This window comes from Prosopis cineraria, unplaced genomic scaffold (assembly GCF_029017545.1).
Source record: "Prosopis cineraria cultivar Desert tree isolate PC_DT_omini unplaced genomic scaffold, ASM2901754v1 PC4, whole genome shotgun sequence".
Taxonomy (NCBI): domain Eukaryota; kingdom Viridiplantae; phylum Streptophyta; class Magnoliopsida; order Fabales; family Fabaceae; genus Prosopis; species Prosopis cineraria.
In genome coordinates, this window is record NW_026555335.1 from 40,660,408 (window position 1) to 40,685,320 (window position 24,913).

General features: G+C 31.9%; 3 protein-coding genes across 7 annotated transcripts; 2 read left to right on the forward strand and 1 right to left on the reverse strand.

The window, feature by feature from the left end:
• Positions 1 to 3,985: 3,985 nt before the first annotated feature.
• Positions 3,986 to 6,371, forward strand: LOC129309980 (carbonic anhydrase 2-like). Of its 2 annotated transcripts, none has more exons than XM_054951781.1 (10): positions 3,986 to 4,017; positions 4,118 to 4,199; positions 4,302 to 4,373; positions 4,470 to 4,619; positions 4,721 to 4,769; positions 4,873 to 4,986; positions 5,371 to 5,424; positions 5,529 to 5,614; positions 5,730 to 5,838; positions 5,991 to 6,371. In XM_054951781.1, exons 3-10 carry the CDS (start codon positions 4,321 to 4,323, stop codon positions 6,153 to 6,155), a joined length of 780 nt encoding a protein of 259 aa, XP_054807756.1. In that variant the 5' UTR covers positions 3,986 to 4,017; positions 4,118 to 4,199; positions 4,302 to 4,320; the 3' UTR covers positions 6,156 to 6,371. The 2 variants fall into 2 exon arrangements, with proteins under 2 accessions (XP_054807756.1, XP_054807757.1); XM_054951782.1 differs by having other exon boundaries at positions 4,158 to 4,199.
• A 7,758-nt stretch (positions 6,372 to 14,129) lies between these two features.
• Positions 14,130 to 16,271, forward strand: LOC129308629 (carbonic anhydrase 2-like). 3 transcript variants are annotated; one of them, XM_054949890.1, is made up of 9 exons: positions 14,130 to 14,223; positions 14,418 to 14,481; positions 14,674 to 14,817; positions 14,917 to 14,965; positions 15,078 to 15,194; positions 15,335 to 15,388; positions 15,505 to 15,590; positions 15,673 to 15,784; positions 15,875 to 16,271. In XM_054949890.1, the coding sequence occupies exons 2-9, from the start codon at positions 14,426 to 14,428 to the stop codon at positions 16,109 to 16,111; spliced, it is 855 nt and encodes a 284-aa protein (XP_054805865.1). In that variant the 5' UTR covers positions 14,130 to 14,223; positions 14,418 to 14,425; the 3' UTR covers positions 16,112 to 16,271. The 3 variants fall into 3 exon arrangements, with proteins under 3 accessions (XP_054805865.1, XP_054805867.1, XP_054805866.1); XM_054949892.1 differs by having other exon boundaries at positions 14,161 to 14,195; XM_054949891.1 differs by having other exon boundaries at positions 14,173 to 14,256.
• A 1,216-nt stretch (positions 16,272 to 17,487) lies between these two features.
• On the reverse strand, positions 17,488 to 21,246 carry LOC129308628 (protein KINESIN LIGHT CHAIN-RELATED 3-like). Of its 2 annotated transcripts, none has more exons than XM_054949888.1 (3): positions 20,951 to 21,246; positions 18,321 to 20,335; positions 17,488 to 17,936 (listed from the first exon to the last, which is right to left on the reverse strand). In XM_054949888.1, exons 2-3 carry the CDS (start codon positions 20,300 to 20,302, stop codon positions 17,720 to 17,722), a joined length of 2,199 nt encoding a protein of 732 aa, XP_054805863.1. In that variant the 5' UTR covers positions 20,303 to 20,335; positions 20,951 to 21,246; the 3' UTR covers positions 17,488 to 17,719. The 2 variants fall into 2 exon arrangements, with proteins under 2 accessions (XP_054805863.1, XP_054805864.1); XM_054949889.1 differs by having other exon boundaries at positions 18,321 to 20,362.
• Between the last annotated feature and the right edge of the window lie 3,667 nt (positions 21,247 to 24,913).

The following is a 24,913-nucleotide window of genomic DNA, read 5'->3' on the forward strand; positions in this document are numbered from 1 at the left end:
TATAGTTTGCTAGTAGATATGTTAGATTATTTAGTTATTAAGACTTTGTTTCATCTCATGGTTACAATTTTACAGATGATAGTACTGGTAAAAGCAAGGGGGAGGAACTGGACAAGAGTAGTCACCCTACTGCTTTGTAGTGCCTTGCCAATTTAGATAAATGTGTAAATGAATATATGTATATATATATATATATATATATATAAATGTATAAATGTATTTATATTGTCAATTAGGATTGCATATAATTTTTGGATGCGCTTACATGACATTAATGGTTGTTATGTGTTGTATGTTGGCCTAGATTGTGCATTTTTGAGATGTATTAGTGATGTGGAGTTAAAATACTAGTACAAGTGTATGTGAGATGAAATTTAGCTTGTATGGAAATGGCCAAGTGATAATATGTGCCTATTGCCCCTTTTTTTGTTAATGGGGTTTTACAAGTCAAATCTTGTGTGGGTTGCATTGTTACTTGATTATATATTAAATCAGGTGCTTATCGATTCATTGAATGTGATTCAAGCCTCAGTCGAGGCTAATGGCAAATGGTTTGGTTTTAGGATACTTGATTGTATTTTACTTTTGAAAGAGTAACCATTTTGCATTTAAATATCTAACTTTTAAAGGAGACATCAGTTTGAAATAAAACCGTGTCATTAGTTAGATAATTGAATAAGCTTTATGTGAGCGCTTAAATCACCTCGATTGGACATTAAATAGAGAAATGACACATGCCAAAAGTTCGTTCTGACATGCTACCATGAAATTACCACTAATACCCTCAATTGAGATCAAGAGAGAGTATTGTAAAACTTAACATTGGTTGACACAATGTTAGATAAGTATTTCCTAAATGAACTTTCTTTCCTATTACTTGATGGACTTGTAAAAAAAGTTCATCCTAGAAATATGTGTGAAGTATCTTTGATTCTTATTATAAGTTAGTTTCAATTACTTCACTAAAATTAATAAATAATATATAATTCATTAAACGTGTCTTAAAATAAATAAAAAAATAACTTTATCCTGATAAAAAATAAGAAAAATACACACAGAGTATACAACAAGCCATGAAATTAAATTTATGATATGAGCAAAATTTAAAAAAAAATAACAAATAACTCTCCATATATTTTATATTGAGAATTAAAAAACTCCATCTAAAAAGTGCCACATAATAGAGATTGAAGGGAGTACATTGTTTTTCGAGAGTCCTGAATGAATGGTTTTAAGCCTTTATTACGATGAATAATTAGACTTGACAGTCAAATTAATTTAACCAGTAATTACGTTATATATATATATATATATATATATAAATCGACAATAAAATAGGCTATTCATAATCTTGCCCGTTATGCGAAGAATGGTCCTAAATGATAAACAATATACAATTGATTTTTCTAGATTCCAAAGAATATCTAATTTACAGCGTGTAACCTGTAATCGTGTCTTTGGTTGGGGGGGGGGGGGGGATATTACACACTGTTTGGTTTTGGAACATGCCCCGTCAACACCAAACCCGACCAATCTATAATTTAATGCCTTTAAATTTAAGAAGCTCTTACAAATATATTTACAGATTGTCACCAACAAGTCCATAACTTCATGAGTTATAGGCCATATTTATACCAACTTGAACCAACCTTTGTTGGTTTCAAAGTTAAACACGATGGCATTTGCTAACCATGCGATGGTTCCAACATTGAACTTGAGCCCACTTTCTCCAATTGTACAGCCCAAAACATCTCCACAATGACTTAGGCACTCCTTTCATTTTATATTTTGATGAAGTTAACAAAATGGGTATCAGGAGCATGAGCCCATCTAGCTAGGCAGTTCATTACATTCCTCGAATCATCGAGCCTTTCGTCTCTTTCATTAAAACCTCCAAAGGTTGCCTTTCAAATTTGCCATGTTATTTGTTGATCATATTCTCCGGGCTTCCACGGAATACATCATTTAGTACCATTTTTACAGGACCATGCCTTTTTTCCCCACCATACACAAACCATTTTTACACATTTTAAAACGCACGTGGGCATAAGGAGAAAAATCTAGTTAATTAATTAATCCAACAAAAAATAATTTATCCTGGTAAAATTCAAGAGAAAGTTGCTGGATCCTATGCGTTATGAGATTTATATGGATAGGCATGATCTTTCTCTTGTTTTTTAATTCCCCTCTAACCACTCTACACGAATTCTTATTTCGTGGAATTCAACGTTTTTTCAATGAAACATGCACGCGTTCGAAAGAAAGGAGAATCAGCATCGTGATTAGATTCTTTGCCATGCATCGTACTAGAGACAATACTTTAAATATTAATTAGTATAAGATAATATCTAGTTGGCCGATGAATTATATATAGAATTTTTAAAAATAAAGGGTAAAATTAATTTTAAAAAATCATTACCTAACACTGAAAGATCATTATATGCTGTCCCACAAAATGTTTGGTATCGAACAAACTTCACATTACCCATGTCTCTTTAATTAGAATTAAGATTTGGCATGAGGCCTGAGTTTACTTATTTAATAAATATTTTAATTATAGTTATTAGATTTTATTAATATTTAAAAATTTTAATATATATTTTTTTTAAAAAAATCAAAACAATTATTACCATGATAGCGGTCCTTTATCCCTTACAAAAATTTAAGAATTGAGATTTGATCATTTTTAAATATTATATGACAAAAATATTTTACAATTGTTCAATTAAATTAAAAAATAAAAAATTACATTCAAATCCCATAAAAAGAACTTTATTATCAAAAAGTCTCATGAATTTCACAAAATATTTTTAAATTTCAAATCTTGAATATTAACAACTTAAATAAGGGCATTGACAGTTGGATAATGGTCATTTATAATTTATTGTTATAAATTATTATTTTTCTTTATAAATTATAAATATCCTCAGTCAAGTTATTAATGTATAATATTTAAAACTTGAAAGTATTTTATAAAATTTATATAATTTTTTGGTACAAGTAGTCTTTATGTGAAACTTGAATGTAATTTTTTTTTTAAAAATTGTTAATATCATATTGTGTAACTATGAGAAAGTAGATTTGAACTCCTCAATAGATCAAATCCCTTTGAACCCGATCACAAGACGCAATCGCAGCCACTAGCCTGTCTTTTTTCGGACCACTCTTTGTCTCGTTCATCGCAAACGAGCACGTTGTTTGCGTGTCAGTCTTTATACGTCCCCCGGTCCAGTTATTATTAGTTTATTACCCTTAGTTAACTCAAATGTTTTATGATAGTATAGCATGCATGCATGTGCGTTCCATCGAGAGTGGATTATTTAATTTGTTATTTTGTACTATACATTTAATTTGATTAAAACCGAATTAATAATATTATCATTGGAAATTAATTCAACATTTGTAGCATTTAAAATAATCTGCTACTTATTGGTCCTTTATCCCACCATTTAAAAAAGATAGTTTAGGTATTTGGATGTTTTTTATATTATATATATTGCTGAGTTTTTGACAATAAATGATTTTCATTTTTTTTACTTGCTTGGTTCATGTTTTAAACTATGAAATTTAATTATATTGTTGAAATGATCAATAAAACAACATGTATAATATGAGGTGAGATTTTAAGAATAGTTTCGTATATTCAAACTATTCTAACGTACCTTATTAAAAAAATAGGTCTATCTTTTTAAAATACTTAAGTCTTGGCTTAAAATATTCAAACCAAATGAAATTTGTAACATATAATTATTAATTATATGAAATAAAAAATACAAGAAGACGGGGGAAAAGATGCCATGGACTTATCTGAACTTCATATATTTATCATACAAGTGGACTTGAGAATACCTCGTGGAGAATCTGTTAAATTAAAATTAAGGATAAGTTTTCCATTAAAATTAAAAATTTTAAGTCTGGCAAAAAAAAGGGGGTCAACTCTTAGATTATAAATAGGACATGCATATGCAGGCAATGATGTGTGGAAGCGAGCTATCTGGTTTAATTAACTTGGTGTCTGTGAGTATTTCCTTCATTATATATCTCGTTGCATGTATAGGGTACTCGATCGATCTATATATAGCGCTTACCGGCTTCTGAAATTTATGAAATTAATCAGATCCTTATTTTCTACTGACAAAGTTTGTTCCCGTTCCTAGTTTTGAACACGGGAAACAATCAGAACTTGAGTTTCTGGACAGGTAAAATTTCATAAAAATTAGTTCTCGTGCGTGCTGTATACTATATTACATCCACTTGTTTCTAATTAGGCATGCTTAAATTAAATCAAATTGTTTTTCTAGTTGTCAAGTGTTTGGAACTATGGCCAAGCAGTCACCCAAGTTAGCTATGGAAGAGCTGAAGGAACTTCTCAGGTGAAAATAATTAATATAAACACATGGACGTCGTACATTTGAATAAATGCATGATATATATAATGTATTCATGGAATTGTGATTGGGACGTGGCAGAGGAAATGAAGAATTGAAGGATGAGGCCACCGAAAAGATCAAAAAGCTGATAGCTGAGCTGGAGGGAAAACATGATGATCTGCATCCAAATGATCCTGCCGTTCAAAAGATCATATCCGGCTTTTGCGACTTCAAATTCAACACATTCGAGTAAATTATTAATTATATATAACCTCTCAGTTCTCTTATGGCCGGCAATATTTGGATTTTTTTTTATAACTTCATTATATGTATATAATTATAAATGGCAGCAAGAACCCAGACCTGTTCGACAAACTTGCTAAAAGCCAAAGCCCCAAGGTGATTAATTAATATTTACTGATTAATCGCCTCTTTATCTGTATATTTTGGTTCGTGTTTTATATCATCATTATTTCATGTATTTGCGTGTGCGTGGTGGTAGTTTCTGGTGTTTGCATGCTCAGACTCGCGAGTGAGTCCGGATCTCATACTCAACTTCCAACCAGGAGAAGCTTTCATGGTCCGCAACATTGCTAACATGGTCCCTCCTTATCAGGTCGTCTTTTTATTATTTCATGCTCTTTATATGGAACTCTATCGAATTACTTCTCTAATTTTATTTATAAATTATTTTTAATATATTTTATTAAAATAAAAAGCCCTAAAATTTATTAATTTTATTTAAAAATTTAATAAGTCTTTAACCTTATCCTTATTAAATATATATACTTTAATAATATACTTTCTCTCACCAATTTAATGAAAGGTAAATTGAGAAATTTGTTATAAAAATATAATGATTAGACTTTATAAACTGCAAAAAAAAAAAAGATAATCTCTCTCTTCAAATAGGATAGGAGAAAGTGAACTAGGAAGATTATTCATCAAAATTTCCTGCAGGCGAGAAAAAAAGTTCTAACGTTGTTCAATTGGACTGCAGTTTAGGGACAACGGAGTTGGTGCAGCTATAGAATATGGCATCACAGTACTTGGGGTACGTATATACTAAAGTTATTCATGAACATAGAACTCATCAGCTATAGCTCATCAATATTATTAAATCATTGTTTTGGTCCTCAATGAGAAATGATTTGACAGATACCAAACATTCTGGTGATTGGGCACAGCAAGTGTGGGGGAATCAAAAGGCTCATGGAATATCCCGAGGATGGCTCTCATCCTTTGTGAGTCTAACTAAAGCGTTGAAACTATATATATGTGGCAAAATCATTATGGAAGGAAGCAAATCGAAACGTGACATAAAGTTTTGAATTAAAATGAGTATATATGTGTGTGCAGTGATTTCATAGATGAGTGGCTGAAAATTGGCTTGGCGGCCAAGAACAAGGTGAAGAGCGAACATGATCCCACTACGCCTCCAGAAGACTTGTGCAAGTACTGTGAAAAGGTCAGATTTAAGTGTGAGTGTGTGTGTGTGTGTAAGTAAGTAAGTAATTTCATCATTTACCAAAAGCTGTATATTTATTATGAAGATGAAGTAGCTAAACAAGAAGATGGGTGTGGCGTCGATATATATATATATATATATGGCGTTTGCAGGAATCGGTGAACAAGTCGTTGGATAATCTGATGACATATCCCTACGTGAAGGGGAACACGTTGGCGTTGTTGGGAGGATACTATGACTTTGTGAAAGGACAGTTCAAGCTTTGGAAGTTCGATTCTCGTCCCAATACTGAGCCCATTCTTATTCCTGCAATTTAATCTAATATAATGCAGCCCCATGCCGATCGATCCAGCCATTTCTCTCTTCATGTATTAATTAATTTACTGTTTTACTTCTACTTGTGTGCCTTTCGAGTGACTTTTAACGCTTTGTTCGTCTCCAAATAATGTTTTAATGGGTGCTCTCTGTCCTTTGTAGTTTGTGCATCCCCCTGAAAAAATATTGAATAAAATTGACCCACATGGTTCTCTTGACTTTTAATTTCCTGTGATTTAATACTATAAATATTATCACTTATTAAAAATTTCATATTTTACATTAATTTATAGGCTAAAATACATTTTCGTTCTCTAAGTTTATTTATAATTTCAATTTAATCCCTTAATTTTATAAAGTATCATATTGTCCCTTAACCTTAACACCTTTAACTTCAAATTGTTATTTTTTATATCAATCATTATTATTTAAAAAAATAAATTTAATATGTTAACATTTGAGAATATTTTGTCATATTTAAAAAGTTAATGCAAAATTTTTTTGTGATAAAACTAATGGTATTAAGATTAAAAAATTAAAAAGATATTTTATAAATTTAAAGTATCAAAGTAAAACTATATATAAAATTAAGATACTAAAAGTATATTTTAACCTTTAATTTATATGTACACGCACGCGTCCCATTACTGTACCTACATATCAAGTATTAATGTATTATATCGTATTTGCTTTTTTCCATTAAAAAAATTTTATTCCCCCTCATTTTATTTATAAGGTAAAAAGATAAAGATATTTTTAGTTCTACATATAAATGATGTCATTGATTTTTTTATTGCAAGCTTTCCTTGTTAATCCATTGAATTTTGATGAAAAAAAATACATTATTAAATTATATAAACTCCGTCCAATTCTATTTATAAGGCACATTTTTTAAAATTTATTAAATCAAATTTGTAAGTCATAATATGAATTTTTAAGTAATATTTAAAAACTATTTCTAAAATTATCTTTCATAAGAGAGAAAAGATAATATAGTATCATTTTTTTAAATTTGTTATATAGAGATATCTTTAAAATTTTACACACTTTTATTCCTTTCATTTTTTTTAACATTAATATTAATGAGGTTGATAGAGATGGTTTATAAAAAAAACTTGAGGAGTATTAAATAAAAATAAAGTTGAAAGCTTTATTAAATTTTTAAATGGAGTTAATAAATTTTAAGATTGTTTTATTCTGATAAAATATATTAAAAATAACTTATAAATTAAATTAAAAAAGTATATAATACTCAATCTCTTTAATTTATTCAAATTTATATATAAACAAGCAAGAAATTAAATAAATATGATTGTTTTTGCAAAATAAAAATAAAAATTAAAGATTCAAATAAAACAGAATATTGTAGTTTGTTTGTTTGTCAGTTTGTTTTTTTCTTTAGGAAAATCATATAGTCACGTGAAGAACCTCTCTCCCCCACGTCACTATGACGACAGAACGAAGTTTACAAACATGCAACTTATGATAAAAAAAAGCTACCATACAAGTAAACTTTCATATAGGGACAAAGCATTCCTTATCCAATGCCCAGACCTTCTTTAGGAGCAGAAAGAAGGCAACATTGCGCAAGGACTTTCTCGACCCAACAACGTTCTTACACCATATATTCAAAAACTGATCCATTCACAAGATGATTCATGGAGCGTCTGCCATAATCCATCAAAAAGTGTTAGAAAAAATTACAAACAAAGATCCAGAAAAAATTATAAAAAAAATCCCAAAACTTAATAAAAATAAAACCAATAATATATTTTACTTCTTAAATAAAATATAATAACTTTAATACTATTAAATATAAATTTATTAATAATTTAATTTTAAAAAGTAATATCCTTTATGGTAATTTAAACAGCTAAAATTGATTTTAAAAAAATTATTCAAAACTGTTAAAATCAATTTTAGCTGTTTAAATTATCATAAAGGACATTACTTTTTAAAATTAAATTATTGATATTCAAAACTGTTAAAATCAATTTTAGAAAAATAACATCCAAACAGATTGCGTTCTAACATAATCAATTATGATTAAAATATACCACTTAATCAATTATTTTCATAATCTATTATGCCCAACTGAAATCCAAACGGGTCCTCATACTTATCATTAATGAGTTCTATTACCATGTAATGAGAAAAATAAAGAAGATTGAAAAAATATCCTTTTTTATTAATATGAAGAGTTTACAATATATAGATCAATCAAATAATAATTAATAAATATTTTAATAATATTCAATGAATACAAAATATTCTTTAAATATCAGTAGTATAAATCTTATCTTAATAAATAACAGATCCAAACACAATAAATTTTTTAAAATAATAATATATTCCAACACTCCCCTTAAGTTTATAACAGCTTATATTACTTAATTTGAAGTCTCAATATGCCATAACAGGTCCAATCCTTCAAGCTAAATAGAAGAACTCAGAGCCCTCACTGGTAAGCCAAATTGAGGCTATAAATTACTAAAGTAAAGCCGTGTGATTAATTGGAGACACTATAAATTACTATAATATTTGGAAGCAGTTTAAGGGGAAATCAATGGGGGATCAAAAATCTAACTCCAATATAAAATCTTCAACCCAATGATCGATTAGACTGAAGTATTAAACCCGTGCCTATAAACTTAATTCGAAAGCATGAGAGCGAGAAGCTTAAGAAGTGACTCAAGTGCTTGTCTTAAATAATGTTTTCGATCGTCAGAGCTTTCTTTGGTCGTATTGCGGGTAAATATCTTTTTTGGCAAGGTGTTTTTTTAAAATAAAATAATACATTCATAACTAATGTTTCATGGTTAATCTAATTGCTAAGACCAAGGAAGAACATCGCACGAGCTGCAATTCCTAAGAAAATCAGAAATGCATTCCAGTAATCATCGTAAACTATTTCGGGCCGAGAAGATACCATTAATTATGGGCTTGATAAGGGCCCAGTTTACTTAATTGTAGCCCAGTATAAAATCCACTAATTACTTTGGGTCAATTCTCACTTCCACCAAATTGACACGTGTTGAGAGGAAGGAGAGTCGGCGACTTTCCACACTGCCATATTCAATGAAGGGGTGAGAATGAGATGAGATACGGAGAACAAACAATGGACAAGAGTGTAATAAGTTCCACAATAAAAACAATTATTCCTTGTTTTAAATATACGAACTAGTTTGAAAGTTTATTTCAGTCCTAAACATAATCCTTTAATTACATATACTATTTATTACCTTTTTTTCCCACAATACTCATATTGTTGTATTACTTATAGATTTATGCATGTTACTTGCAGAAGGAGGGATATCTTTAAAAAAAAAACTAACACAAATTTTTTTTTTACAAATTAAATGACCAACTTAACTAGCTATTTTTTTAATCTATGTGAATTAATTAACTTAACTAATTCAGTATTTTTCTTTTGAGCAAAAAGTATATTTGATCAGTATATATATTTGTAGAGAGTAATGGAACCCTCTTGGCATGCATTTAGGGTAATGTGTGTTTAAGTGTAAATTAAACATAAAATGTTTAAAATTACATAGGCACATGCAATTGAAAGCAGGATGAGATAAATTTAAACAGGAAATCTAGTCTAGTACACTTTTATCATGGAGGGGTGGAAAAAAGAGAAGAAAGGACACCATTATCTTTGGTTAAGTTTTGTAGCGTTATTTGTCACCTAAAAGTCTGTCCCCTTTTTCACCTAACACTCGCGGATCTACATACTCCCACATCTCCACTAAATGTTACTATTATTACACATTCAACCATAAACTCCACATTATATTGTTTCTGCTGCAATCAAATTCTCCATTACACTCCATCTCATAATTCGCTTGTGTTCTGTCTCCCTGTTACTGTTATGGCCTCCTTATTCAAGTAATTAAATATCTAAACAGCAAAATTAACTATGATCATGATCTCCACAATGCATAGTATCGGACATGTTACCAAAGTCTATATGTTTCATTCTGCATTACTTGTTTCGATGCAAATGTTTAGATTAATTCTCTGTCATATATAGCTATATCTCTTTAGATAAGAGATGTTTTAATTTAAGTTTCACGCTACCTATCTATATACTTCGAATGAGATTTGCATATTTAAAATTAGGCAACTCTGCAGCTGATGCTAATGACCATTATCTCACAAAAAACATAGGCATTTCCCAAAAAACCCTGGCTTGATTTAAAATGAAACTAGATGTGAGTCCCATGTATAATATGCAGACTTGTTCGATAGGAGGCATGACTTGAACTGTTTCTGGTTCAAAAATAATTATCATGACTTGTTAGAAATTAAATTCTATTTATATTGATGATGTTGATAATCTGATAATTCAAACATTAAATATATATATATATATATATATATTGTTCGCGTGAGCTGCATTTCATTTAGATATAATTTGTGGCTTTTCATTTACATACAGTGGCAGAAAGAGATTCCTCCGTATAGCAAACATAGATAGGCAAGTAATTAATAGCAGCCGGGAATTTTGAATCGCTCTTCTGCATGATTGCAAATGGACAAGGAAAGAGTTGTAATTTTCCACCATATTATTGTAGAATTCATCCATTATGATTATACTGACCCTTTTGCAACATTATATTATATTATATTATTATTTTGCAAGACTTGAATGATATATTAATCCTGCATACTCAATTTCCAAACAAGTACATGTTTGGTAACCAAAACCCATATAATCCTCCGAAAACATGTTTCATGACTAGTTGGCTACCATTATCAATTCACTCAATCCTTCAAATCAAGATTACAACTCACAATTCAATGCATTTGATTTATTCACTCCATCTCTATATATAAAATATTTTTAATTAAATCACACAAATTAATAAAAATTAATTATCTAATTAAAAGCACAGTAATATTTTAATTTTATCTCTAATTATTTTAAATAAAAAATGAATCTCTTTTTTTAAAGTAAATTAATAAAATTATTTATTTTTTTAATTTAATAAAAATATAATTATTTATTTATTAAAAAAATACTAACAATATTTTACATTTATGATTAAAAAAATTTTAAAAATTTTTTTATATATAAAAATCGATGGAGTAATTAATAAAAATGCTGACTTTGGGCTCCAAAAGGCCCACTGGCCTTCATGCCCAAAGTTAATTAAAACGTTTTGGCTGTGCATGATTTCTAATTTTTACCCACTTAACACGTGTTGAGAGTAGGAGCATCGGCAACTTTCCCCATATCCGAATCGATCGTCGTCGTGGCTCTCCGCCCCTCTCTGCTTTTTAACGCTTATATCTTGCGATAAAAAACATGAGGCTAGTTTAACTTTAAGGTGGTAAAATTGAGATAAGGTATGAGTGGTGGTCGTTTAAACCATTATATAACAAGAAATGACATTTAAATTTTTTTATTTTCTTAAGATTATCTCCATATCAGGATGAGAAATTGAGAACCTTCTCGCCTTCTCGGTCCTTTGCGAGTTATTTTTTTATATGAAAATTGTTGATTTGAAAAATGGCATTTTTACATGTTGGAATTTGGATGGATTATCCACCGAGATATACGCTTTTGTTATTCATAAGATTAATGACTAATTTGAGCTCAGAGATAATAAAAATATGAGTAGAAGTATAAAATTAAGGTAAATTAATGGTGAGTCATACAATGTATGATGTGTAATGACTGCGTGTTCAATTTAGGATCGATGCGGTGAGTCTTCTGTTAATTATCTGATTTGACTCAGTTCAACAATATTTTGCGTGCACTGGTTTAACTGTAGTGCCATGTAATTCAAGCAAAAAAGAAAGAAAAAAAGTTAAACACGCAATTCAAACCAGGATGAGATGGATTAAAATAAAAGCTATATGCACACACAGGTCTAGATATGCATGAAGGATTCGTTGTGGATATTTGTCTAGTGTATTATAGAATCATAGAGGGGTGGAAAATGAGAAGAAAGGACACAATTATTGGGTTAAGGTTGTAGCATTTGTCACCGAAAAGTTTGTCTCTTTATCACCTAATGCTCACAGATCTACATACTCCCCCCCTCATCTCCATCTCAAATGTTGTTTCTAATTAACCCCCCACGTTGTTTCTAATCAAATTCTTCATTAGACTCCACCTCATGATTCATGTTCCCCCTCTCGTACACGGTCTTTTTAAAATTATAAACCAAATATCTTAACACAAACATTTGCTTCATACTCATAATTAGGGTTGCACAAAAGACAGGACGGCACTGGACTTCGTCCTAATCCAAAGTCCGGCCTCTTTCATCAAAAGGATTGAGTTAGGCAACCTGTAGTCCGGCCTTGTCCAATGATAACCCAAAAATTAACAGGATCGAACTTAATCCATAAGATTGGTCCTATCAATCTAGTACTCATTTAGCTTTTTTTTTATTCTATGAAAGGCAATAATCTATTTTAACATAATAAACTTAATTAAAATAGTAAAAAAACTTATAATAATCATAAATCCATAATAATTTCCAACAATAAGAAAAAAATATTTCTATTATAGTTCAAATAATTTAAATTTATAACTTTAACAAAAAATAGCACTCAATAAAATTTAACAACATTACATTACAACAATAATTTAGAAACAAACTCAACAAATCTTCATACAATCATCTCCTTAATATCAATTATACTTCAAACATTTGTCAAAAAGTAAATTAATTATAATTATAATAAAAAATTAATAGGACTGGACTAGACCAAGTAGTCCGGATGCCTAGTCGCTTGTCCAGTCCAACTTGAAAAAACAGTCTGATCTTTTTAATCTTTTTGATCTTGAAGGATCAGTATCTATATGGACCGAACAAGATTAAGACCATCTCAGGTTGAATTGAATCATATAGGACTAGAAGACTTTTACACAACTCTACTCATAATCAATTAGTTTCCAAATTAAATACAACATATTATCAAAGTCATTTTTCTGTTATATTCTGTATTCCTGATTTAATTTCCACCAATTTTTTTCTCATTTGTCTTTGCTAAACCCCGATGGATGAGATATATATTCTAAATTCAAAAGTACGCTTTATCTCACAAAACTTGTAACTTCCCCAAAATTTGCTTATTGCGATGTCTGCCCCTCTTCTTTTAAATTTTTGCTTCCTCATTGCAGGAGAGGTAAAATTAAAAATCTAGTTATTTTAAGATTAAACTATCTATTAGTCCCATGTATTATACACTAGAATATAAAAAATGAGTTGTACTGTTTATTACTTATAAATAATGTAGTTTTAAAAATTTTAATTTTATAATTTATATTGATGACTTGATTCAACGAAAAAAGTTATTGTCCATCTTATAAATCATGTCAACAGAAAAGTGTTTAGGAATGGAAAATGTGAATTATGGGAAAAGAAGAGAGAATAAAAAAAATGAATGAATGAATAAAATTGGATAAAGAAATAAGAAATAATATACACTCACAGAAATTAATGATAAAAACCCAAATTAATGATAAAGAAATAAGAAATAATACACACACACAGACATGTCTTCTCCATGCGCTCTGAATGCCCCAGCAGAAATAAATAAAAAAAATTAACAAAGAGATATTTTCTTCCATATCAGACAATCAGAGACAAAGCCAAAAGTTACAGGCCGGTACTTATGGACTTATGTTAGATATTTTTCGTTCGAATTATGAATTGCCCATGTACGTCCAATTAGAGTCTAATTTTGAACGTGACTTGATCAAATGTTTTCGCATAATAATTGCATTAATTCCATGCATGTGCCTTTATTCGGTGTCTCGTGGTCTTTTACTCGTCCAAATAAAATACAAGGTCGTGAAAAAGACATGTACTTTGTGACCTTTACGTATTCATCTTCATAATCATCAACAAGTGAACCTGATATATCCTCGTGGAAACTGTGCTACAAAATTTAAATTTTTTTATTAAAATAAGTCATAATTTTTGGCTATAAATACCACATGCATGCAAGCACTGAGATGTGTGCAAGGTTAAAGCTAGCTACTTAGTTCATATATCAGCTTAATTTGGTGTCTCTCAGTACGTGCTCTAGCTATATTTGCATAGGGTATCTACTCTTATCCCCAGAAAAACTCTGGATGTTAGTAAAACCCTGTGTCACATGATCAAAAAACCTTTCAACTTTACGAAATTGATGAAACTTGAGCCTTATTTTTCTACTATAAGTTTTGTTTCCAATTTATTTCTAGTTTTTACCGTGCATTTTAATTAGTTCATCATCTATGGTTTTTTGGAATTCAGGTGGAACTATGGCTAAGAAGCTGTCCTCCGAGTTGGCCATCGAAGAGCTCAAGAAAGTTGTCAGGTAAAATAAGCACACATCCACACACATAAACAGTATACCTTCTGCCTAATTAATCTGCGCTTAACATGGACTCGAAAACATAGATAATAATAGATGCGCACTAGTACACTACTTAGCTAAACTTGCAACCATTGATGGCCAGATCGTGCTTGTAACGATGGTAATATAATGAGGTATATATGCGTGTTTCAGAGAAAAGGAAGAGTTGGAGGATGTGGCGGTGGAGAAGATCGACAAGCTAATAGCTGAGCTGCAGGGAATCCATCTGAATCCAATAGATCCAGCTGTTCAGAGGATCATCATGGGCTTCACCTACTTCAAGTTCAACATATTCGAGTAAATTACATTAACCTATGTTAATCACTATATTTAAATCTCACCATGCACAGTTTCTCTTCTGGCTAACTTGTTTGTGTGCATATACTTAAATGGCAGCAAGAACCCAGAACTGTTCAAGAAACTTGCCGAGGGCCAAAGCCCCCAGGTGATTTACCACTGATTCTGTCTTCATATATATATGTTATCACTAATTATCATTTGTTTTTCTGTCGTTTTAATGTTTAATCTGATTTCGTGTGGTCTGTGTGTGGTGGTAGTTTCTGGTGTTTGCTTGCTCAGACTCACGAGTGAGTCCGGATGTTATCCTAAACTTCAAACCAGGAGAAGCTTTCATGGTCCGCAACATTGCTAACATGGTCCCTCCTTTCGATCAGGTCATCTTTAATTTTATTAATTCATTTTGTATATAGATATATAGATCTTAAGCTCTGTTCGATTTTAAATTATCAAGATTCATCGTTTAATTTCCTCTGCGCGAAAGAAGTTTTGACATTAAGCACTTGGGAACCTGCAGCTGAGGTACAGCGGAGTTGGTGCAATCCTTGAGTATGGCATCACAGCACTTAAGGTGCATATATACAGATTATTATTCGTAAAGATAGAGCTCAATATCATTACTATATTATTATAATGTTCTAGTCCCATTATAAATGTGATTGAGATTGGGAAATTATGATTCGACAGATACCCAACATTCTGGTGATTGGGCACAGCAGGTGTGGAGGAATCAAAAGGCTTATGGAACATCCAGAGGATAACTCTGCTCCCTTGTAAGACTGATGCTTTAATTATTTGGCAAAATCACTAATTAAGCAGCAAGACTTGGATTATAATGCGGGGGTTTGTGTGCAGTGACTTCATAGATGAGTGGGTGAAAATCGGCTTGCCCGCAAAATTTAAGGTGAAGAGCGAACACGATCCCGGCAATACAAGCTTTGACGAGCTATGCGAAATGTGTGAGAAGGTGAGTTCATTCATTCCATGAGTAAGTAAAAAGTGTAGTGTGTGAAGGTGGAGGATGAAACTAAAGGAAGAAGATGACTGTGAATGGCAGGAATCGGTGAAGAACTCGTTGGTGAACCTGCAGACATATCCGTATGTGCAGAGAGGAATGAGGAAGAAGGAGCTGGGACTGTACGGAGGGTACTATGACTTCGTGAAAGGAGAGTTCAAGCTGTGGAAGTACGAAGCTCAGATGACAGAAGCCATTACGCTGCCAATTGTTCCAGTTCCGCCTATCAGTCCGCCGCTCGAGATCCCTGATTTTGGCCCTCTAGCACCTTCCAAGTGATGACCCATCCATGACCATCATGCTTGCTTTTCTCTCTTCCTTATTTCATATTTACATCCTCCCTCTTGTCTTGTGCTTTAATTTTTTAATTTCCTCGCATTTTACTCTCTTCCTCTCTATGTTATCAGGTCTTGCTAAATAAATGTGTGCCTTGCCTTTCTATCTGTGAAGTATCAAACTCTAACTCTATCTTCAATTCCTCAGCATTTTCCTAGTTTTTTTTAATGGTAAGCTTCTAGTTTATCACTCTCATCTTAACTTAAAACAAAGGATGCGTTCACCGACAAAATAAATCTATGGTAAGGATTAACTCAATTTAATAATTTTGAATCTCCCTATGCTAATGTGAGAACCTTGAATCCATTGTTAAGTGAATAATATATAAATATTTTTTTAATATTTTTGTAAGTCCAGAGTTATCCTTTGATATTGATGAACTCCACACTCACCTAAACTTTTGGTTATAAGAAAATAAAAGATGTATTGAAAGTACATGTTTGAAATTATTTATATATTTATAATTTTATGATTAAATTATTTATATATTTATAATTTTATGTATAAAAATCGGAATTTCTTTTATTGATTAAACTATAAATAGTGTTGACTATTTCTTAAATTTTTATTTGTTTATCATATATTGAATCAAAGTTCAATTATTTGATTTATTGAACCAATTATCCGATCTGGCAACTAAAAGGTACAATAATTGAAAATAGCGGAGCGAGAAATTGGAAAAGAGAGAATAAATGAGATTGTTGATATGAGAGAGAGAGAGATTGTCATTGACATTACTTACGACTAAATGAAATGCCAGTTAATTACGGAATCTGTGATGATTCATTGATTTGTCCTTGCATTATTGGGAAAAGAAAATTGCTAACAAGATTCTTTCCCAGATGCTTTCTGTGAAAAATAATTTCGATGACTTTTTTCATTTCACATGCAAAACCTTGATGAGAGAGCCTCCTGGAAAGCAAAATTTGGAACGTGTGGATGAAGCCATGACATGAGCCCAAGCCTATCTTCTTGGACTTTTGAGAGATGCACAACTTTAGTCTTCATAGGCTTGGGCCATTGTGGTGGTGGCGGTCCTCATTGATTCTGAATTTCTCATTATCTTCTTGAATTTCACTGTCACGCTGTCTCAGATTTTATAAATGCCGGTTCATACGACATTCAATGCATCAAAAACGCAGCTAACGACGAATGTGTTTAAATGTCTCTCTGCCTCACTGTCATGCCTTCCCAATCAACAAGACCTCGTAGAAAATGTGCGCATAAAGCAGGATGGACCAATTATTATTCAAAAAATGCAGAACTAAATGTATCAGATGTTGACAAAAAGTTTCGGGTTTTAGCTGTGTAACGAAATCTGTAAGAATATATTGACATATCAGCAAAGTGTTCAAACATTGAGTATATCCGAAGGCCATGAATAATTTACATCGTATCATACAAGTATATATCTTTAAATAAAATATGGTACAAATCATTACCCTCATCAATCATTTAATTTTTTCCTCAATAATTGCACTGCACAACCTGTATTCTTCTGTTCCTTTCTTAAGAGTTCTTGTAAAGGCTTCATGTTTCTCTGTGTCCTAGCTAGCTAGCCATCCTCATGACAAAATTATTTAGAGCATAAACGTTTGAATCAAGAAGGCGCTCCAGTGATATGGATTTTCTGCTCCGAACTCTACCCGCTTCCTTCAGCAACTCACTCAGCCTTCTCTTCTCATCATAAACATCAGGATTTGCAGTCCCCAGTTTTTCCTCCCTTAAACTAACAACGTACTCCAGAATTTCAATTGCATCATCCAACCTGAAGTAAAGATCACAGAGGACCAATGAATTCGACAATGTGTCATTAATTATCCCTCAAACCAGTCATTTGGTAGGACATGTTCTTCTCTGGAACGTTAGTGACACAGGTCACAGAAGATGGATCAGAAAATGTGATCCCTGATCTTTCAGATTGATTCAGCAGTAAAAATCGTCAATAGACTAAAGAATTCAAATGATACAAGTATGAAATTAGTCATAATGCATCACAAGAGATCTAGTACCATGCAATAATTGCACTTCGATAACATAAACATGAGTAAAGCTCAAAGTGCTAATGGCTAAAGATGCCTAAATGATGAAGGGCATTTTACTGGCAGAAGAGGGTATGTTATACCAAGAAAAAGAATAAAAACGTGAATACCTTCCAAGTGCATCATATGTGCCTGCAAGATTGCTATATACGCCAAGTGTTTCAGGGTGATACGGTCCATACTCTTGTTCCAAAATATTCTTTGCCTCTTCAAACAATTCTGCAGCCTCACTTAAGGCATAACGCTGCACGCAGGAAAGTCCCATTTGATTAAGTGCAACACCAAAGAAGGCTGATTTCTTCTCTCCAATAGCACGAAGCTTTGAGATAGCATTCTTGAACGCATTGTAAGATTCATTATAGTCCTCCACGATGTAGTACAAGACTCCCATCTGAGCTTCAATTCCTGCTATTGTGCTTTGCTGACCAGGGGCATCGTTGTATATACTCAATGCCTTTTTCAGTAAATTGAGCGCCTGTTCATGCTCATTCATCGACTCATAGATAGCGGCAACATCAGTGAGACCACTTGCAATTTCCTCGAGAAGGACCCCAGGAAGAGGCTTCTCATAGATTTTAAGTGCACTCTCACAGTAAGATTTGGATTCCTTTACTTTCCCTGTCCTCTTATACAAGTCAGCTAAACGTACAAAAACCAAAGCCACAGCCGGATGATTCTCTCCCTTGCTGGCCTTGAAAGCTGTAAGTGCTTTTTGATAAGCAAAAGCAGCTTCATCATATCGAGACAAGGATAGATACGTGTCTCCAATGCCACAATCAACAGATGCCACTTCCGCGTCTTGTCCATTCGCTACCATTGCCATGCTCGCTAAAACAAGATGCTCCAGAGCTGCTTCATGCTTTCCCTTTGTTTCACATATAAGGCCCATAAGCCTCCTATCTGCTGCCTCTTCAACAGAAGGGGGTGAATCTCTTGCTCTATGAATGTCCAAAGCCATTTGGCAGAGCCTCTCAGCCTCATCAAATTGCAATGATTGAACATGAGCTTCAGCCAGGTACCGACAAGTTTCACCAACTCTCTGATCTGTTTCTCCCAAAATCTGTTTCTGGACTTCCAAACCTTTGGTGTAGTACGTAATTGCATTCTCAAGCTGGCCCAGCATTGCGTAGGTGTCACCCACTTGCATAAGACCAGCAAATTTACCTAGGGCATGCTCCTCACCTTCCTCAATAACAGGAATTTCAATTGAGCGCTCAAGAACAGGAATCGCATCATTGTATTGACCCAAGCTACAGTATATTGCTGCTGCAACATGTAAACTCATAACAAGCTCCAGACTTGGTTTCTCGCCAGCATACTTCTCAAACACTTTCATAGCTCGAAGAGCCAATTTAAGAGCCTTATGTGGATTATCCCCTGATGACATCAGATCTGCCGCCTGCTTAAGCAAAATTGGTCCCATCTCTGGCTTATCTGATGCTGGTTCAACTGAATTCTTGGCACGACTCAGAGACACTGACCTTCCAGAAGGAGCATTTTGTGGTTTCTTGGAGCTAACAACTCCTGCGCTTTGTTTTTTCTGAGGCTTATCATTCTTTTTCTCAAAAGAAGGCTTTACAGGAGGACTTTTGACTTTGGGTTTTGATTTTAACGCTGTCTTGGACTGTAATTTTGCATTGGATGATTTGGTTGGTTTTTCAGAGGTGCCAGAACTTGTACTTGCAGGTTGAATCGTATCCACACTATCCATCTTCCTATCATTCAACGTACCACCCTTTCTAGAAGATGCTTCACTACTTCCATCACCACCTTGCTTTTCCTCCATTTCTTCTTCCATTATCTCCACCTCCCTCATCGGCCCTCCAACTAGATGATGCAATTCCGAATCAATCCTAGACTCATCACCATCAGATCCAAAACTTCGCCTTGAAGGTGACCGATCAGAACTTTGCATGTCATACACATTTTCATAAAGCTGATCAATAGAGGTGTCAACGGAAGCTTCAACACCTGTACCCTCAGGATGTTGTGACTCAATTAGAGTTGATGTTTCCTTAGAGGGGGGAGGATTTATGTTCCTTTCATTTGCTTCCCCCTCATCATTAACTCCATTATCAGATATTCCCGGCATCTCTAATTCCTTTGGGAACCAAAGTCACCAGACCTGGACAACCAATATCAAGCAGATAATCTACAATAATTAAAAACACTGATCACAACAGATCCAACCAACAGAGATCAGAAAAACAAAGAGAAGCATGCATTATCAAAAGATAGATGTCCGAATAAATTTATGTGTTTTGCATTGTGGTTAGTCGAAAAAGCTTTGTTAAGGCATCATGTATGCAAGGTCAAGATCATTCGAAGTACAAGCATGAAAAACTCGAGCCAAAAAGCATGATTGAAAAAGTCAAACCTTTCCCTATTTTGCCTTTTCTATTACCCTCCTATCCAAGATAATCAGAAGAAACCCATAGGATCTCCCGGGATGAGTTTAAATATAAACAAGAAGAATTCAGAGAAACAGAAATTGATGTATACATAACGAACCTTAGCTCGTTGACACGGAGCACAGACCCATAGAGAGGGAAAAGAATTGTTTCCTAAAAAGAAATCGTTCCAGAACTCTAAAGATGATAAAATAGAAAGCAAATATAGGAAGAGTTAAAAGAAATAAAGGGTTTGTTTCCTTTGTGTTTTCCTTTTGGATGGATGAGAGAAGATAAAGAAATGGACGAGAACAGGGGAATCGCAAAAGCGAAGATACAGGAAGCCATACCTTGATAATTACTAACGGACCACGAAGATGAGAACTCCCGTTGTCGGAGAGACACGAAAGAAGTGTATATATAGAAAAGAGTCAGAGAAAGAAAAATTTCACCCTTCATTCGGGTGAGATGATGAATGAAACAGAGGACTAAGGACATCGGGTTTCAGGAAAAGGATGGGGGCAAAACGGGGAATTGACAATGGATGAGCGTGAAATTAAGGGTTGGAAATAATGAAATAAGAGAAAGTTTTACAGAGTTGGAATGTCAGAGAGGACGGCGACGTCGCGCCTAATGGAGCGGGACTACTGCAACTGCCGATGTTCATCCTGTCTGAATTTGGTCCTTGTTAACACGCTTTCAACCAGCCACGTGGCAAATGTTTGTCCAAGGACAATTATGCCACCGGCAAATATGTAAAGACAAATGAGGACGCTTTCACCATTCGTGCTTCACTTCTGCAGACTATTTTATCTGTGGCTACTGGTTAGATTCTTTGGCATGACCAAAAACGTCCATGACAGAGACAGACGGTCACGTTGTTATACACTTTTTGAGTCCATTTTTTTATCATATAAATTGAATCTACATAATATAGTTATAAAAATAAATAAATGATGAATATAAATAATATATTCAATAATTAAATTTATTCATAATGCATTAGTATATTGTTCAGTAATGGGGACATATTTAAATTTATTCAGCAATAATTGTGATAGCGTTACTGATATGGATACAATTTTAGTGGACATATGTTAAAGTATGGTCCCTCGTCTTGAGTGTTACTTTCAGTCGAGTATGTTTACCTGCATAATTCTGTTTATATTATACTTTGTATATATTTACATTTTACAACATTTGAATTTGAATTTTTAATTTAAATTTTAACATCTACTCATGTTCTATCTCACTTTTTAATATTTGAGCTAGTCTTAAATAGTTGTTTATATTTTTATTAATTAACATATCGAGTCAAAATAAGGGAAAATGATAATTAAAGACCCAATAAAAATATTAATTATAATTACAGATTTTAAATTATTTAAATTTAAATAACAAACTATGATTCTTACTTACAATTAAAAAATATGAATAATTAATTAAAAAATCAACTAAATATATTTAAAATTATTTGTAACGTCAGATGGAAATTTATGAGCATTAATTATCAATCTCAATTTTTTATTGTCAATATACAAAGAAACCATTTAAAAAATTAACACATTTGAGATTATTTGTATTATTAGTTGAAAATTCACAAGAATAGGTTATGAATTACAAGCCAATCACTTATATTTTTTGCTGTCAATATATAAATAAATTATTTGAAAAATCAACAAAAGATAATTAAGAGTACTCGTAGCATTAGTTGGAAATTTATAAAAATAAATTTTAAATTTCAAGCTAATCAATAAAAGATATTTTATTGCAAATAAGGATCATGATCTGTTATTGATATTTCAATAATTCAATCTGAGAATTTAGTATCTCAATTCATATAAACAAGAAAAGTAAAGAATATATGCGTACCTGAAGAATCCATGAGCACTTGAGAAATCTCGATTAACTCGAGTGTAGATAAGTGCACAACACACAGGTTCTCAGAGTCTTCAGAGAGTTTGGAGATAATGGAGCAATAAAAAATTAGTCATGTGTCTGCTTTTATTGACTGATCAACTTATATAGATCAAATTGATAACTGCCTTATTATATAATTAAAATAATTATATCACATTATCTCTAACTCAATCAGTTAAGAGATAAGGAATAAATGACAGCTACTAGGTTATGGGTTGAGTCTCTATCCATTAGGTTCACTTGTATAATTCACCTATCACGGTCCACACAAGATCATAAAGACCAATCTGTTAGGATTATTAATTAATGCTAATCCATAAATAATATTCAAATATTCAAAACATGTAATCATAATTATTATTTTCCTAAAAATAATGTTGACGTTCTTATTAAAAAAATTGGCAGAAATATATAATTAAGATTTGAGTATGATGTAATGTGATTAAAAATTGAATGATTAAAAGTAGAAAAAAATAAAAGATTAAAAATTGGGAAGAAAAGAGGCAAGGTGCGATGGGGCACATTCGTGGGGGATGGGACATTTGATGAAGGGTGCGATGGGGCACGTGAGGGGAAATAATTAAAGGGCCATGGCATACTTCCGTGAATTTCACTTTTTACATTCCTTCACATGTAATTTTTACCTATTTTTAGTTCAAAAAATCATTCAAACTTCAAAACTGGTTCGGCTTACAAGGTTTCTCCAAGCAATGTTTTCGTGATAGTATTTCTGTAACTTTTTATTAAAAATGAAAAAAAAACCCAACACCACCAGGAGAATAAAGTGAACAGTATTCTTTTAATACACAAACTAGTCCTCACACTGAGGGTTCTATCATGCAGGTCAACTCTAATAATTAGTCGAATAGTAGTTAGTTACTCTATTGCTTTCCGTTTCTCGTAACCTCGTAAATTACACATTTGTAGCCTAACTACTCAGCAAAACGATTAAACGAGTAACTGTTTTTCTTTGTTAGTGTTACAAGTAAAAATAAAAAGCATATTCCTTCCCTTTAAATATAAGATATTTTTTAAGGTGAGATGTTAAAAATTATCTATCCAATCTCTGTACACATTAGAACGTACGCATGCTTTATGATTTGAGGATGAAGAGGGGGCTTGAAATGAATGGAAGCTACAGTTTTGGCTGTGATTGTGTTGAAGATTCTATGCACCTTGCAAGGGATGCTAAAGCTAATCATAGAATTCTTAAACGTCACTCCCTCCAATCTAAAATATAAATAATTTTTAGAAAAAATTATCATTCTCATAAATAAATATATATTGTTTTTGCATTTTTTACCCTTAGTCTCAATTACCAATACACTTTATATATGATGAGTGAGAGAAAACTTTATACAAGGATTTAAGTTAGTTAATAAACATAAGGGGATAAAATGTGTACATATATTATGAACCAATTTGAGAAAAAATACTTATATTTAGATCAAAGGGAGTAATTAAGAGTAATATTGAAAAATATAATCAATATCTATCAAGTGCCTTACATTAAGGACAAAAAAGAAATTTAGAAGATACTATATAATAAAGATCTGAGTAGTATAAGGCATTTTAAATCTTTCAAAGTGTAATTAATGGAGTTTTTTCAAAAATAATCTTAACTAGGAGGTGTGATTAATAAGGTTTTTTAATTAAAATATCATATTAAATAAAGATAAATATGAAAAGAGTGCATAATTTTAAGAACAATTAATTAACTTATTAATGAATATAATTCAATTAAAAATACCTTATAATTTTGAATGGGTACCAGAGAATAACTTTTTTTAAAATAATTTTGATATATCTCGCGTCGAGGAATAAAATTCACTGATATCGACTTTTGGTCACTCTTAAAGTTTAAATAGAAAGTGTTTTAACCCTTACGGAATAAACTACTGGTGCATTTTGTTTAGATACTTGGTTCCAGTGGATTTTACTAATCCTGGCAATGTAACACCCCAGTTTTTACACCTCTAGTTGAAGTAACATTAGAATATGATATATTAAGTAAATTGATATGTTGACCGACTTGATTTATGTTGTTCAAGGTATTAAGGTACATAGGATCATAATTTAATGAAATAGAATATGAAATTGAGAAAAATTCTGATCAAGATAAATGGATTATAATCATTTCTTAAAGCATCAAATTATTATTTTATGAAAAAGAAGTATAAAATTAAAAGTAGTAAATATTTATTAATATTGTTGAATTTAATGTGATTATTTCATGCTAACAAAAATTTATCAAATAATTATATGAGGAAAGAAAATTTATCCAAGAAGAGTTAAATTTTATCAATATTGTACCAAGTCATGATATTTAGAAAAAGGAAAAAAATTAATAAGATTAAGTGAGATTATATAAATTATGTGACTTAATTTAATCC